Source organism: Mirounga angustirostris, unplaced genomic scaffold (assembly GCF_029215605.1).
Source record: "Mirounga angustirostris isolate CCGP_5_RB_7025 unplaced genomic scaffold, mMirAng1.0.hap1 SCAF_1, whole genome shotgun sequence".
Lineage (NCBI taxonomy): Eukaryota > Metazoa > Chordata > Mammalia > Carnivora > Phocidae > Mirounga > Mirounga angustirostris.
The window spans coordinates 171,349,192-171,366,781 of record NW_026991709.1 but is presented as its reverse complement, the minus strand read 5'-3'; the positions used below and the strand labels follow the sequence as shown (position 1 = coordinate 171,366,781).

General features: G+C 38.7%; 1 protein-coding gene across 6 annotated transcripts in view; it reads right to left on the bottom strand.

The window, feature by feature from the left end:
* Positions 1 to 234: 234 nt before the first annotated feature.
* Positions 235 to 17,590, bottom strand: part of CRBN (cereblon) — a 31,357-nt gene continuing 14,001 nt past the window's right edge. For 5 of the 6 annotated variants that reach the window (XM_045861943.3, XM_064593556.1, XM_045861944.3 and 2 more), the window contains 6 exons: positions 5,733 to 5,795; positions 4,416 to 4,500; positions 3,476 to 3,591; positions 2,781 to 2,845; positions 2,021 to 2,152; positions 235 to 888 (listed from right to left, as the gene is read on the bottom strand). In XM_045861943.3, the coding sequence (XP_045717899.1) occupies positions 708 to 888; positions 2,021 to 2,152; positions 2,781 to 2,845; positions 3,476 to 3,591; positions 4,416 to 4,500; positions 5,733 to 5,795 (642 nt within the window). In that variant the 3' untranslated portion in view covers positions 235 to 707. The remainder of the gene's footprint in view (positions 889 to 2,020; positions 2,153 to 2,780; positions 2,846 to 3,475; positions 3,592 to 4,415; positions 4,501 to 5,732; positions 5,796 to 17,590) is intronic. The other variant, XM_064593557.1, reaches the window with a different exon arrangement.

Sequence of the window (17,590 nt, the reverse complement as noted above, 5' to 3'; positions counted from 1 at the left end):
AAGAAAATGTGTAATATTTGCTCTTAAACTTTACTTAGATTTTCAATTTACATGGAACAAAGGTGCTTACAAAATACAGTCACTTGTAGCCTGATTGAATGAAGGGAGGTATGTTTTAGTATCTCTGTTCCATACTAGTTAAGGTTCAAATTGAAATTTGGAACAGAATAAGCAGGGTGTTCAGACACACTCAGCAAATACATAAGGAAATGAACACTATTTGGGGGCTCAAACTGTATTTTAACTCTTTAATATTTTCAAAATTTACAAATCAGTAGGAGAGAAACTCAAGAAAATTAAAGCCTTTGCCTCTTTCAAAGGGAACATGTACTTGGCACCCTAGCTTTGGGAACTTCTAAAAACTTGCTGTTGGTTCCATGTATGATTAACCTCGAGTTAGGGGAATTACAAATATGTTCGGTGCAGGAAAACCCATCTCCTCCCTTTCAGAGAGGTCTTCGTATCCTAGCAGGCCAGAATATAATGGTATCAAGCTAGATATTCCTAAAAACCAAGTTTTCTAGACTGCTTTTCAGCCTTTTCAATAGTATATTTTAATTTAAATCTTCAAAAACCCTTGACTAAGAAACTGCAACCTTCCACATAATGTTGCTTTTTACTTAGGTATGCATCAAAAGCAGTAATTTCCAAAGCAGATCTGATTTTACAAGACCAACTAGATAAATAACTATCTCTACCATATTTGTTTATAAGCAAAGTATTACTTTGTCGGGGCTTATCTCATCTTCAGTGTCTGGGATTGTGGGCAACAGAGCAGACCGAGTCAAACCCCAAAATTTTTGAGGTGACATGTCTTTTTTGGTGGCTGTAAATTTCCATCCAATATGGCTTGCACAGATCCTACACTGGGCGATAGTCCAAGCATACCTACAAAATTAAAGAAAGGTATCAGCTAAGGAAACACATTTCTGTACCCCAAGCCTATCATTGTATAAAGCTGTTATCAAGACAGAGCTAAATTCTATATGGTTTCCTGAAACAAATTTGATTGTGTTCTTAAGCTGTGTTTATTTTTTTCTTTCTTGGCATTGGAGAAAAAACTTAATCTTGTTAATATGGATTAACTCGCAGGTACCTTTCCTTCATGGTTTTGTATTGCAGTCATGTTACAAAACACTATCCACTTCCAGAAATACACTTATGAGTTAAAAGGGGGGGGGGTGGGTGGGAGGGAGACATACATGAATTTCTAAGAACTACTTCTGAAGAATGACTTTGTCAGAAAATTCATCCAGAAAATCAGTTAATTCTAGTTTTAATCCTTAACAAGGATGTTAAATAAGCTTGGACAATTCAAGTGATATGGTCCTACATCCAAAATGGCAATTATTTTTAATTTTATTTTAGAGAAAGCCTTAGGGGGTGTCTTAAGCAGACGTGGGGGCTTGAGCTCAACTACCCTGAGATCATGACCTGAGCAGAAACTAAAAGATGCTTAACCAGCTTTGCTCCTCAGGTGCTCCCAAAAGGATAATTGTAATCATTAATTCATACTCTGCTGGCCTCTTTCAAAATAAAAGACTGACCCAGAATTTGGAAGCAGACTATTAACACTAGTTCCCAGGTGGTGCTGCTAGTTCTAGGCTCATACTTTGAAGGCCACTGGGCTAAAGAAAGAAAAAAAATGAAGAAAACCAGGATTCAATGCTTTTCCAGCTGTTTTGTCATTGCTTGGGAAATATTCTCTGGTTTGACATTACAGAATATGGTTCAGATACAGTTTTATTGGGTTTTAAGCCAGCTGGTTTTCAGAATGAGCTAAGTCTGGATTAAATGTATAGTTAATTTAAGGATAACTGCAGTTGCCAACCTTCTAACTTTATATTTAGTGAGAGTATGCCAAACTAGCTGTTACTAGCCATTCATAAAATGAAGAACATTTAAATAGAATTATTCATCTCACTATTTTTGATTACAATTCTAACAGCTCTGCTTAGGACTCTGTCCAATTAAGGCAAACCCACTCCCCCCCCCCCAAAAAAAGTAACCACCACATTACCCAGGAAACCAGCTGTGCTCTGTAGAAGGCCGGCCTATCAGATTCAAGTTGCAAGCTTTATACACTGTAAGTGTCTCATGCACATATCCATGAGGATTCACATAAGCTGCCATTGGTCCACATAAGGATAAACTACAAGACAGAATCAGCATAGAAGTCAAAATGGGAAGAAAAAAATGTCTAATATCAGAACTTTAGTATGTGAAGAGGAGGTTGGGAGTCAGCCCAGTTTCATTAGTCTACATGTTTGTAAAACAGGGAGCTCATCTAAAGGAGTCTCAGAGTGGAAGTACAGTGAAAAGGTCCTATTTAGTCATCCTTGGGCAACTGATTATCTTTACTGTCCTGGTTTATAAGTACTAACTAAAATAATTCTTAAACACTTATATCACAGCATCAGTACATGTTCAGAAGCATGTCCCACTTTACCTTTGGGCCCTATGTCTGCCTGGAAGACCATACCTGAGGCATTCATGTTAGGTCCTTAATCACTAAGAAGATAAACAGATTATCAAGCAGGAATGGAGGAAAATAAGGACTGCCCCTTTGTTTGACTCTACCATGCTCATTACCTGTGAATAATATCTTACATAATCATTGCTGCTGAGTACCCAAACTCCCCACATTGCATTTGCTGAATGATTATTATTTAATAGAGGGAAATCTATGGGAAATGGAAATATGGTCTTGACCATAACTCTGTTACAGCAGTTGGGAAAATGTATTTAGAAGTATACTGAAAATGTAATAAAGCTCTCACCTGAATATTTCATTTTTGGTTGTTATTTCTGTTTCTTGACATTGTTTACAGCAAAGAGACGTACACTAAAAAATTTAAGAGAAAATTAGTGGGGAAAAATCACACTTGTTTAATTATGTAATTACATAGCTCATCAAGAAACTTCTCTAAAGTATTGATCCCTCTAAATATGTTTTCCTTCCAATCATTCAAAAATAGAGTTTTAAAGTAGGACCAAGAAAACCTCTGAGATCTCACACCTACTCATTTATAAAACTACTGACTTTGTAGGACAAGGAGTGACAGATACATACAGGCACAGATGCTCCGTGTAGAAATGGAGTGTCTTCACAAACTCTTAAATGTGTGAGGGATGTAAAAACAATCTAAGTGTCTGTATGATCCCAAATGAAATGTCTGAATTATCCTTTAAATCATGTAAAACTAGCGGGGCGCCTGGGTGGCTCAGTAGGTTAACCGTCTGCCTTCGGCTCCAGTCATGATCTCAGGGTCCTGGGATCGAGCCCCGTGTCAGGCTCCCTGCTCAGCAGAGAGTCTGTTTCCCCTCTCCCTCTGCACACCCCCATGCTTGCTCGCTCACTCTCTCAAATAAATAAAACTAGCACAACTAGTTTTCTAATTGCATGACTACATGACTGGGTCCCATAGATAATCAAGCCTAAAATAGGTGTCACGAACATGGTCACTTTACTCACTTTATTCATAATGTCTAGTTCACAGCGAAGTCGTTGGATGGCACTACCAATTTTAAGGAGCTGAATCCTTAATACATCATCAATAGGAAGACAAGCAGCTACTCTGTAAGAAAAGTCTTAAAGACATGGTGGTTTTTCAAGTTTTTGAAGCAGATAAGTAACAGATGACTTATGAATCAGACAGTGTCTTTTTGAAATAAACCCTCTCTACAGGGCTCCCAAAGAATGTGTTTGACATAATTAATACTAAAATACACTAGCTATCGAGTATATATTCTTAGGAAGTTCTAAAATTATTTTCCCATAATTGGTTTTAGAAATGTCTTTTATTTACTTATTTTTAGCAGTATAGGCGGGAAAGTTTACTGAAGCCAAATTACACTCTCAAGATGTGAGGGCGGCGAGGTCCAAGAGAGCTGTGCTCCAGGGTCTGGGTTTCTGACTTTTATCAACAGGTTTTTTTTGGTCTTTTGAACATGAAAATCAAACCCATGGTATAGGAAGTCAATCTGCTAAAAGACTAGAAAAATGGCTACAGTAACTGTACCTAATAACCAGAGCAATGATGTACATAAGATTAAGTAAGTCTTAGAATCAGGGTCCTTTTGAAAGCCATCTTAAAGAAAAGGGAGCGTTCTGACACTCAAGTTTTTGGATGTGCCCCGTTTACTGCAATTTGGTCTACGGCCATACCACCCTGAACGTGCCCGATCTTGTCTGCAATTTGAACTTAACAGAAAAAACTTTGCTTAAGATTAGAGTACTCACAAAATTTAAGAACTTTGTTACAATTAATTAAAAAAATCTTTCTTAAAAGCCCAGATATGTATGCTTTTCAGAACAAATAAAAATATTAAACTAAAATTTTTTGTTTCATTAAACAGAAAAATAATTTAGTAAAATATCAAAAGGCCCCAGGAAGGAAGCTGACTTTTCATACCTATTGGATTTGAAGGAAGAGAATCATCTTTTAGATTTTCGTCCCATTCATGTAGCTGTTTCTTGATTCTATCCATTAAAGTTTCCTTGTTTAAAGTAAAAGCAGCCATAATAAGGTTCACAGACTTTTTAGAACGTACTGCTAGATTTTCAACTCTCTTTAATAAAACTACTATATTAATAGCAATTTAAGTCTTCACTCTACTAAAATCTGAGTCCCAGTTTAAAAGTGTCTGTTTCCTTATGCTCAGATGATCAAAGCCCCAGCTTGTGTGCACGGCACTAAGTTAGCTTTCCAGGCTTCTCTCCTCCACTGTCTCTTTCCCCATGGCACATGCTCCTGACTCACTGCCTTCTAGGTGTTCTTTGATCAACTGTGTGGAACTGGTCTCCCTTCTCCCCCTTTCTAGGACTGCTTTTCTGACTCTGTTCATAGGGACAGTGGTTCCTAAAAACTTCATGAGCACTTGCTACCTACATACCTTACTTGGCACCTATTTAGTACACAAGACTGCCTACTATCTTTTCACAAATACTTGTCTGTTGTGTCATCTGTAATAGCCCAAAGCTGCTGCAGGGCAGAGTGAACTGTAGTTTCCTTTCGTGTTCTGCTTGTGGTAAGTGTTCAACCTTCAGTGTTTAGTCTTCCCAAGCAAGAGTCTATATCTGTGTGTGAGGTGATTCACTAAGGGGAATGACTGACATTTGTTGAATGCCTACTGTGTGCCAAGTACAATGACTATCATTATACCCATTTTTTAAAATCAATTTATTTAGGTAAGTAATTTGCCCCATGCCACAGAGGAAATGATAGAAAAGCTTCGAACACAGTGTTTATGTCTAAAACCCAGATTCTTTGAAGAATTCCAGTTTTAAGTTTTGCAAGGCATGGTGATGCTGAAGTATTACAATTTGAGGAGCAAAATGCTTGCGGATGTAACAGACTAACTGGGGATCAGGAGACAATAAGTTCATATACTCATTTAGGGAAAAAAACCCAAAACATTATTATGGGATTCTTTAATTTTCTAAATCTACCTACACTTACCACATTTCAAATCCTTAATAGACCCCAAAATGTCTCATCTTGTCCTGAATTTATAAGCCACTAGAAACTGGGAAAATGAAAAATTCTATAGATTAAAAGCAAAGTAAGTCCAGTAGTATCCGATTCCTTCGTGCTCTACCTAAATGTAAAGGATGGCATTAGTTCTGAAAATGAGATACCACTGAGTATGAAAGCATATGTTTCATTCTAATGACCCTTAATTATGAAAAGGCTTACTGTAGAAAGAAAAATGTACCAGGTAATACTTACAGCATCATATAAGGAATACAGCCAGCGAGGCCATGAAGTCAAATTTGCACAATGAAACTTTCTCTGAAAACCGAAAAAGAAAGTCACTTAAGAAACTCAGATTCTTATAGTGGAAAGAAAAATATTTGAAAATTGATTTTGGCCCTGGAAAAGATTTTTTAATTTCAAAAATATGGAACATTTTGTAGATAACCCTGTAACAGATGATTTTCTATTAAATTTGACAATCATGTTTTTATATCTTTATATTGTACCTAGAATCCTCATTCTTACTGGCAAAGTTTAAGTATAAAATTTCAGTGCCAAGCAAACTTAGTAAAATTAAGATGAACTTGAAGAGTGACTAAACATACTTCTGTTGACCACATTATCTGCTTTTATACTATTGTTCAGTATAAGCAGTGAAAACTCAAAATACCATCCAAATGGTCTTTGTGTAAAACTTTAAATGGCTTTCAACTGAATTACCACAGGGGCAAACATAAGAAATTTGGCAATTCCAAGAAAACAATGATCATACACTTAAGACTCAACATGATGAAGTCCCCATTTCATAGAATTCAGGGAAAGGGGAAAACCACTGGGTATGTCTTCCAATTGTTGTATTTTGGAATACAAATGAAAGCATGCCTAAAACCATAGAAAAATGTGAATTATACTTAAATTCCAGTGGAATTTCTATGTTTGATGAGAAGGCTCGATAATCATTAAGATGTCAGTCCTCAAAGTATATATTCAATGTAATAACCAGTGAGATTGGAATTTAGAAGGGTAAGTTAAAGTTGGTTTGGAAAAATAAATGTATAAAACCTACCAGGAAAGTTTGGAAAGAGAAGTGTTCTATAGGACACAAAAACATGACTGAGAGAATGCATTGCAGTAGTGCTGTTAACAGCAACAAATTGAAAACAACCTAAATGTCAAGGAACAATAGATTGTTGTGTATGTATGTAAGAGAGGATATGCTGCACCTGATCAAACAAGGCATATCAAACCCACAGTACAATGAATGATTTCATCTTTCTCAATAAAGAAAACAAAACCTACAGAGGTACAGATATTCATATTTTTGTAAACTGTCAGACATCGGGCATGACACATGAAAAGTAGGTGGGAAAGGAAGAAGATGGGGACTGTCCCAGAGTGGAACAAGAAAAGCAAGCTATAAGATTTAACAAAATGAAAGGGAAATCCTACGCTTGTACCTGCAAGACCAAATGAATGGGTATGAAATGGGGTAGGTACACGACACATGTAGGAAAGACTTGGGGGACTCAGTTGACAGTTATGAACTAACCCTTGTGCTGCAGAGCTCACATCCTACTCTCTCCGCAATCCTATGGTTTTGAAGACATCCAGAATCTAAAATGAGACGATAATGTTCCCCTTCTGTAACAGCCAGAACTGGGAACTCCAATTGTCAGGTCAGGGATCAGGATGCTAAGGGGAGGTCAAGAGTTTGCTTTAGGGATGATCAGTTTGGAGCTGCCTCTCAAGGGGACATGATAATAATTTTTAAGTATTTTAGGGAACTACTACATGGATGAGGATAGACTTGTTTTTCAAGGCTCATGAACCACTGGATTCTTTAATGAGATTTTTTGTTTCAATATAATCCTTCTTGTATTTGAAGCTACCAAAAGATGAATTACCACGGGGGCAAACATAAGAAATTTGGCAATTCCAAGAAAACAAAGAATGGGTTTGGGATGGCCTCCAAGTACATGTTCAAAAAGTGATTTAAGCCAAAGGAGCCGGAACATAAGACACTTAAGTTACTCTCCAATCAGTTCTTTACGTTTCAGACAAAAAAACTAAGGCTAAGGATTTTTGTCACAGTACAAATAAATACTACAGAATAAACACAGAATAAAAACATGCTAAAGCAGCCTATCAGGTAACCCTGACTATTCAGTAATAGCAAAGGCAACCACTGTACATTTCTTACAAAAATTCTGCATTTGGTAGCATTATCATCCCCATTCTAAAAATAAGGAGGGGCGCCTGTGTGGCTCAGCTGGTTAAGCGACTGCCTTCGGCTCAGGTCATGATCCTGGAGTCCCAGGATCGAGTCCCGCATCGGGCTCCCTGCTCGGCAGGGAGTCTGCTTCTCCCTCTGACTCTCCTCCCTCTCATGCTCTCTGTCTCTCACTCTCTCTCAAATAAATAAATAAATAAAATCTTTAAAAATAAATAAATAAATAAAAATAAAGATAAGGAAACAGAAGCACAGAAGGATGGTAAAACTTGCCCAAGGTCGCAGTTCATAAATGGGGAGTTGCTAGGCTGTGCATCCAGGAGTCTGACTCTAACCATTACTCAGATATTCAAAAAATATTTTGAACACCCAATATGTGTCAGGCATTATCTTGACGCATTTGGGGTAAACCAGTGATTAAAACAAAAAAAATACTAAAATTGTCCTGTGGAGCATTATGTTTTAGTGCAGAGAAGCTTACTTTCCAGTGGTATACTCAGAATTACAAAATGACAAAAATGCAATGAAGCTTCAGTGTGGCTGATTGACATGCACTACACACTCCCAGCTCAGTTATCAATATACACTTAGAATGATGTGAGAATGATCATTTTTGTAATACAAAAGCATATAATTTTATTTGGCACCCATGTCAAGATAAAGAGAAACCAAACCAATTTATTCATCTATAAACATTCCTTCCCACGAGAATATAAGGCGAACAAAGCGTGGCTGGCTAGTCTACTAAGAGCAGCGCAGCGGCTCAGGATGGTTACCACGTGCCCTGCCGCCCACGCATGCTTGGGAACGTGACCAAGCTGTAACTTTTTAAAGTGATAAGGCCAAAAAAATTCTCTTATCAGGATCATCTTAACAGATTCTGAAGTTCCATTTATAGATCAATTAAATATATTTAGCCTTAATATTTGTGATGTGCTTTATACAGTCAACTATACAAACTGAAGAGAAGTATACCAGCGAAGACTAGCTAGCTTGCACAGAGCGAATCATGCCCAGATTTAAGCCATTTCAGTATCTCAAATTTAGAAGTCCAATTTAGACTTCTGACACAATAGCAGAGGCTCCTGTCTTGTATCTGGGTAATAATGATGGTAAGTTCTAGCAATTTATGGGCATTCTTCACATATATCAACACCATGACTTACTTCTTAAAAGGGCTATACCTCAAAAAATTTTAATACTAGCCCAAAAGTTAGGTGCTTAAAAGTGACCAATGACTGATTCTCTAGTGAAGGAGTATTCACTCTGGGAACAGGATTTACTATCGAAAGCAAGCAGAAAGGCCCTTAAAATGAAATCTCTGCTATCTGAACATAATCCATCACATTCTTCCATTTTTAAGCTTCGTAACTATAGCTCCAACTTTGCCTTCCAACAATGCGGAATATTAAAAAAATGTGAAACTCTACTTAAATGGCTCTTTGAAGTGCAATGAAATTGGAAGAGTAATTTAAAAGGCTAAACATGAATAGTAAATCATCACCACTGATATACACAGTGACCAAAGGTGGTCATTTATTGTTTTAAATCCCATCACAATCAGCAATGTAAATAATGAAAATAATCTATCCAAATTATTCAAAAGCTACTAGTTTTTGTTTCCTTCCTTCTTTTACCAAATCCCTACTTGCGTGTAAAAAAGAGAATGGAAGGATATGCTCTTTCCTGCTCTGAGAGTTCTCAACTCCTCATGGCAGATGCACAGCTACAAGGATAAGATGTATGCCTGGGAAATCACAACTCTGTTTGCGGGAGTCCCTGACTACACAGAGCCTAAGATTTCAAGACTTTTTTCTTCTTTACTACAAAAATAGGTAACAGGTGCTATTTTTTTTTTACTGCTCCTATTATTATTCTGGGACAAGACAAAACCAGATTCTGAAGTTCCTATGGGAAGGTGAAGCGACAGTAGCCTTCACAAACACCTTGAAAAAAGAGAAGACCAGTAAGGGGTTACTAGTCATATTTACATTTATAAAAATTATAAACTGTCCACGGTTATAACAGTATTGTGGAGCTACACAAACAGACTGACAACAAAGCAGAAGAAAAAGAATCCTGAATTTGGTCTATATGATATCTGGTCCTATCAGTAAAGGAAAATATGAGCTTTTTCAGAAAATGCTAACAGGACAATAGGGAGCCATCAGGAAAAAAAGTAGAATTGAATTCATACCAGGATAAACCATACGTGGATAAAAGCTTAAAAGCTTTGATTTCGTTAAAAGCAATGAAATCAACAATCAAAAGTAAAAGATCACATTTTTAATATTTTTTTAAAAAATAAAGATTCCTCTGTACAGGGAAGTCATTTCTAGCTATAATTCAGAATACAGAGGCATTGGGGCGCCTGGGTGGCTCAGATGGTTAAGCGACTGCCTTCAGCTCAGGTCATGATCCCAGGGTTCTGGGATTGAGTCCCGCATCGGGCTCCTTGCTAGGCGGGGAGCCTGCTTCTCCCTCTGCCTCTGCCTCTCTCTCTCTCTGACTTTCATGAATAAATAAATAAAACATTAAAAAAAAAAAGAAGTCAGAATACAGAGGCATTGACAAAGAAAGGTAAATTCAACTACATAAGAAAAAAAAAAAAAACCTTTCTGTAATACACCAAAGACAAAGTCAAAAGACAAGTCACAAACCAGGGAAAATGTTTGGAACCTATTAATTACAGGCAAAGGGATAAGTTTCCTGACGTATGAAAAACTCCTAAAAATCTACAAAGGGCAAATACAATGAACAGATACTTCCCAATAAAGGAAATACAAATTGCTGTTCAACACAAAATGTTACACCTCATTCATATCCAAAGAAGTTCAAATTAAACCTCCAACAAGATTCTGTATTTTACTTTCCAGGTCATCAAAAATTACACTGGACACTACACAGTCTGTGAAGCCAGCATCAGGGTACACATAGCAACAACCTCCTTAGTGAGGTGCTTCGAAAATATCTGTCAAAATTACAAATGCAGCTTCCCTATCATCCAATAATCCCATGTCTCAAAACTTATCATAAATATTTACATGTATGAGAGGTCACTGTACACTGTCATCCTTAGGGGACCGGTTATCTACGTGACAGTGCAGCCACGCAAGAGAACACTGTGCAGCTCAAGCAACAAGGAAGCCGTGCTCCAAAAGCCCATACAGAATAATCTCCTGGCCCAGGACAGTGTGTATCCTTTCACATAAGAAAACGGAACGCGATGAGAACATTTGCGTCTTCGTAGAGAAACTGTGGCAGACCTGGAAACGAACATGTGAGTCCACATTGGAGGGCCTTGCCCTTTGGAATCAGTGTTCAGTTCTTCCCTGCTCCGTATGAGCATGGCTTATAAATTCAGCAAGACTAGAAAGATGAGCTTCGATCACTTTCTTAATTTGTTTCCACCTTTCATTTCTTTTTACATTTCATATTGGATGAACACAGCAGGGCTGTATAAAGGAACGAAGAGATAGTCTGGGTAAGGAGAGAGTGCACTTAAAAACGTTTACGTCGCTCCCGAGTAGGTTAAAGAAAAGTTTCCTCACTGTGAGAACCCCACTACAATAAACCCAGTGAGGAGTGAAAGGCACTGTGATAGGAAATAAGCAAATTTTAGTTTCAAAGATCAAATCACAGAATAAGGAACATTTCCAGATGGAAGTGAGTTCTGGAAGTGTTCCAGATTATACTGGCCTAACTCCTTAGTGATCAGGGACATCTTCTCTGATGCAGCCCTGTCAGAACGGAAGATGACACAGGCATACTTGTGGAAGCTTAATTTTATGTGGTTTGGGATGTGCAGTTCTCAATGGCAAATGTGAAGGGAAGTGTATGCAAACGGTTTCAAGGTTCACTGAATACACATCAGGAAGACTACACTTCGAGACCCTTTAAGTATCATTTCTGCTGAAAAAATGTGTGGCAACCTGAGAAGCTTGGGTTGGTTTAGAATCATGTAAGCATCTCCCAATTCTGACTACCTACTTCTCAGACATGGAGACAAATGGATGCACTGCTTCAGGTCCTGGTGGGAAATATGAGGCAAATGTGAATAAACTCTATGAAGAGAGGAGTGAATTGAGCCTTATATCCATCTAAAGACAAGCGGTGTGGGGCGCCTGGGTGGCTCAGTTGGTTGAGCGACTGCCTTCAGCTCAGGTCATGATCCTGGAGTCCCGGGATCGAGTCCCGCATCGGGCTCCCTGCTCGGCAGGGAGTCTGCTTTGCCCTCCGACCCTATCCCCTCTCATGTGTTCTCTCTCATTCTCTCTCTCTCAAATAAATAAATAAAATCTTTAAAAAAAATAAAAAAATAAAGACAAGCGGTGTTACGTGATCCAGTACTGTGGTGAGTCAGCACCCGGCTAATGGCGCGGTAAGCTGAACCACTGAGACGGTACCAATGCACATGGAGTTCCCGCCAAGGGCATCTACCATCCCCTTTCCCTACACTTTGTGAGTGGCTCAGAGAGGTCTCCCTAAAGTAGAACAGAGTTTTTAGGTCATCTGCAGTCCAAAATAAATCAGCTTGCAATTTTTCTTGGCCTAGTGATCGAGACCCAAATTTCAGAACCTAACAAACTTTACTCAAATTTTAAGCAAGGGAACGCATTTAACAATCTGAAAAATACATGGGATGAAGGAATTGTATTTCCTAAAATCTTTTATGCCTCTCTCCTTCCTTAGCACCTTCTGTTTAGTCCTTGGCAACTCTAAATATGAAAGTAACTGAGTGCTAATGTTTGAGAGTCTAGAATTATTATTATTATTATTACGAGAGAAGTAAAACAATATGGAAAAGAGGACCTAGTTCCAAACAAACATATGCATCCTTGGTCTTTGCACGTCTGGCCCTCCTTGCTTGGGGTAAGCCAGTGACAGCCCTGTTGCAAAGGCCTAATTCAGAATTTACTGTGAACAAGCTAAGGTGCTTTAGCCACAGAACAGGAAGAATTCAATCAGGAATTCACAAAAAAATTAGAATAAAAAAGCAGTCTTATTTGTTTCACTCATCATGTTCAGGCTTAAAATGGCAAGATCCCACAGACAAGGACACACAACTAGCACAGAGCACTTAAGTCAGGAATGAACTACAGTCACGCTCACCCTATGCTTACCACTTTACAAAACAAAGTTAGGATTTTTTAATGGTTAATTTTTAACAACCAATCTTAGTGCAGAAAAATGAACACAACTGTTTAAACACTGGGACAAGAAATAGGCAGCATCTTGTGCAGTTTCCTTGCCACATAACATCTCAGTACCACCCGGTGCTGAACACACTATTAGGCATTAAATGACTTAATAAATTCCAAAGCCACTCCCTTAGAGCCCATGTACCTCAGAGCTGATTCTGACATACTTATTTCAACAGTGATATTTAAAATGACCATGAGGACAAAATCTTCCACTGTTCTACCATTAAACTAAAACAAGGGTAAAAGTGTATCTAAAGTGTCTGTATCAGGTTTGAAAAAAGAAGGACTGCCTAACTATACAAAAGTTGCCTGCAAACTTAAGGCAGTATCTGTTAAATCTTCAAAAATAGTGTCAAGCTGGCGTGGGAATCCTTAAGCAAACTAACATGCTTATTAGACTCCTCTTAGAAACACTCATTAAAATACACAAAACCATGTCTCAGATTGTCCAACTGAGATACAGATTAACAAGATCAAGAAGCATATAGATACCTGGTTATGAGCCTGCTGACCACCAAGCAGCCATCCTCACAAGGTCCTCTCTCAAAACTGAATGAATTCTACCTCCAGAACATTAAAAGTGGTGGTACACTGACTAGTAAGACTCCTTTTTCAATTATCTATATTTATATCAAACTAGGATCCTATGCTAATTTACTCACAATTAAAACCTGCACTACTTGACAAAGAATAGGGGTGATTAATGCACAACTTTCCAGGTTAAAATAGAAATCGTCTCCATATTTTAAAAAGATAAACCGCAAAGAACCTGTATTTCCTAAATTTAAAAACGGATAGTCATTTCCTATAGGCAGGAATTTTATACTCAAAACTGATACACCTCAAAAATGAGTAGAAACAGGCTTCACCAATTTTTTTCTAAAAGTGATCTAGCCAAAAGGATATGTGTAAGAATTAATGCCGAAACAAGCAGTGTTTTAACAGAGTACACAGTCTCAAGCCAATTTTTGTGGTGTCAACCACACTGTATAAAAAGATAGCTAAAAAGCTTTTCTTTCAGAAGTCCAGAAGAATTGAAACACATGACTACGATGTGCTACTCGAAACTCTTCTTTAAGGTAATGTGTTTGTGATTCAAGAGCCAAACATCTGATCTGATGGTAAGAGATTTAGAAAGAGATTCCTCCAGAACTAAAAATCACAAGCTATTAACTAATATAAAACTGAAAGGCATAAAAGCAAGAACACCTTACAGTATTGTGACATTTTACTATTTCTGCAAACTGCTTTTACATAAATGGCTGCCCATGAAATTTTCAGAAGCTCTACCTTTGATCAAATGTAGCTAGAGTATTACCACAGAAGGTGTCTGGGGAATAAATCATGAGAGTTGTTTGTGTTCCTTTCTTAAATACAGGAAAAAAAAGCAACCTGTCTTCATTTTTTGAAGATGCATAAAAAATCAGTTTCCAGGGGGAGGAGAAAGACGGCGGAGGAGTAGGAGACCTAATTTTCGTCTGGTCCCAGGAATTCAGCTAGATAGGGATCATGCCATTCTGAACACCTACGAGCTCAACAGGAGATCAAAGAAAAGAATAGCAGCAACTCTAAGAACAGAAAAGCGACCACTTTCTGGAAGGTAGGACGTGCAGAGAAGTGAATCCAAGGTGATATTCGGGAGGGTAGATGGCGGGGGAGGGAGCCTCCGTTGGCTGCTTCTGGCAAGTGATAGAGCAGCAGAGCACAAAATTGGAACTTTTAGAAGCCGGCTCTGCTGAAGGACGTCGCTCCAGTGGCTAAGCAAGGGTGGGACCGTCGCTGGGACAGTGTGGCCTCAGGACCCTCGGGGTCACAGAAAGACCGGGGGTGCCTGAGTGTGGCAGAGCTCCCAGGTATCAGAGCGGGGAAGCCGGCTGCAGAGACGGAGCCGAGGCACAGGCTCTCAGTGCGGGGTTGCCATAAACCGTGATCCGCAGCACAGTCGGGGCACTGCTCCTCCAGCAGGGACCCAACAAGCAGCAGATCCGGGGAGACTTCCCTTCCTCCCCCGGCAGGAGCGGCACGGGAGCGCACCACAGGGATCTGCTGTGTTTGGAGACTCCACACCAAGTCAGGGGCCAGAGATAGAAATGCTCGGTCATAGGCGGGTGAGCACGGAGTGCGGCCAGAGACCGAGGAGACGGGAGTGACTGACTGCTTTTCTCTGGGGGCTCACTGAGGAGCGGGGCCCCGAGTTCTCGGCTCCTCCGGGACAGAGATTGGGAGGCCGCCATTTTCACTCTCCGCCTCCAAAGCTGCACGGAAAGCTTGCAGGGAACAAAAGCTCCGGAGAGCAAACCAGAGCAGGTTACTTAGCCACGACTGGGAAAGGGCGGGGCAATTCCGCCTCCGGCAAAGACATTTGGGAACCACGGCAACAGGCCCCTCCCCCAGCAGATCAGCAAGAACAGCCAGCCAAGACCAAGTTTACCTGTCAATGAGAACGGCAGAACTCCAGCACTAGGGGAATACTGCACACAGAATTCATGGCTTTTTTACCATGATTCTGTAGTCTTTCAAAGTTAATTTTTTTAATTCTCTTTTTTATTTTTCTTTTTCCCCTTTTCAACCAACATCTTATCAATCCCTTTTCTTAAAAATCTTTTTTATTTTTCATTTTTAGAGTCATGTTCTATGCCTTCATAGTAGTTAACCTTATTTTTGGTATATATATATATATATATATATATATATATATATATAAGTTGTTCTGTCTTTAAAATTTTGGGATACAGTTTCTTCTAACAGACCAAAAACTACCAAAATACACCCTAAATCTCTAGTGTTCTAGTCTCCTGCCTGATCACATTCTCTCCCTTTTTTTTAATTCCTCTTTTCTTTTTTCAACCAACTTATCAATTCCTTTTATAAAATCTTTTATAATTATCATCTTTACAGTCATATTCCATCCCTTCATTGTATTTACCCTTATTTTTGTACAGATATAAGTTTTCTTTCTTTAAAATTTTGGGAGGCACTTTCTTCTAACAGACCAAAATATGCCCAAAATCTAGTGTGTGGCAATGATCTATGCACCAGTCTGATCATACTTGATCATATTCTTTTTTTTTCTTTTTTCTTTCTTTCCCTTTCTTTTCCCCTGGTTTCAAGTCTCTTCTGATTTGTTTAGTGTATATTTTTCTGGGGTCGTTGTTACCCTGTTAGCATTTTGTTCTCTCATTCCTCTGTTGTACTCTGAACAAAATGACAAGATGGAAAAAATAACCTCAAAAAAAAGAACAAGAGGCAGTACCTACTGCCAGGGACCTAAACAATACGGACATAAGATGTTGGAACTAGAGTTCAGAATTATGATTTTAAAGATACTAGCTGGGCTTGAAAAAAGCATGGAAGATATTAGAGAAACCCTTTCTGGAGAAATGAAATCTAACCAAGTCGAAATCCAAAAGGCTATTAATGAGGTGCAATCAAAAATGGAAGCTCTAACTGCTAGGATAAATGAGGCAGAAGAGAGAATCAGGGATACAGAAGACCAAATGATGGAAAATAAAGAACCTGAGAAAAAGAGAGATAAACAACTACTGGATCACGAGGCCAGAATTCAAGAGATAAGTGATACCATAAGACGAAACAGTATTAGAATAGTTGGGATCCCAGAAGAAGAAGAAGAAAGAGAGAGAGGAGCAGAAGGTATATTGGAGCAAATTATAGCAGAGAACTTCTCGAATTTGGGGAAGGAAACAGGCATCAAAATCCAGGAGGCACAGAGAACACCCCTCAAAATCAATAAAAATAGGTCAACACCCCGACACCTAATAGTAAAACTTACGAGTCTCAGAGACAAAGAGAAAATCCTGAAAGAAGCTTGGGACAAGAGATCTGTAACCTACAATGGTAGAAACATTAGATTGGCAACAGACCTATCCACAGAGACCTGGCAGGCCAGAAACAACTGGCATGATATATTCAGAGCACTAAATGAGAAAAATATGCACCCAAGAATACTAGATCCAGCTAGGCTGTCATTGAAAATTGAAGGAGAGATAAAAAGCTTCCAGGACAAACAAAAACTAAAGGAATTTGCAAACACAAAACCAGCCCTACGAGAAATATTGAAAGGGGTCCTCTAAGCAAAGAGAGAGCCTAAAAGCAACATAGACCAGAAAGGAACAGACAATATACAGTAACAGTCACCTTACAGGCAATACAATGGCACTAAAATCCTATTTTTCAATAGTTATGTAAATGGATTAAATGCCCTAATCAAAAGACAGAGGGTATCAGATTGGATTAAAAAACAAGACCCATCGATATGCTGTGTGCAAGAGACTCATTTTAGACCCAAAGACACCCACAGATTGAAAGTGAGAGGGTGGAAAACTATTTACCATGCTAATGGACACCAAAAGAAAGCTGGGGTGGCAATCCTTATTATCAAATTAGATTTTAAACCAAAGACTGTAATAAGAGATGAGGAAGGACACTATATCCTACTTAAAGGGTCTATCCAACAAAAAGATCTAACAATTGTAAATATCTATGCCCCTAACATGGGAGCAGCCAATTATATAAGTCAATTAATAACAAAAGCAAGGAAACACATTGACAACAATACAATAACAGTGGGGGACTTTAACATACCCCTCACTGAAATGGACGGATCATCTAAGCAAAAGATCAACAAGGAAATGAAGTCTTTAAATGACACACTGGAC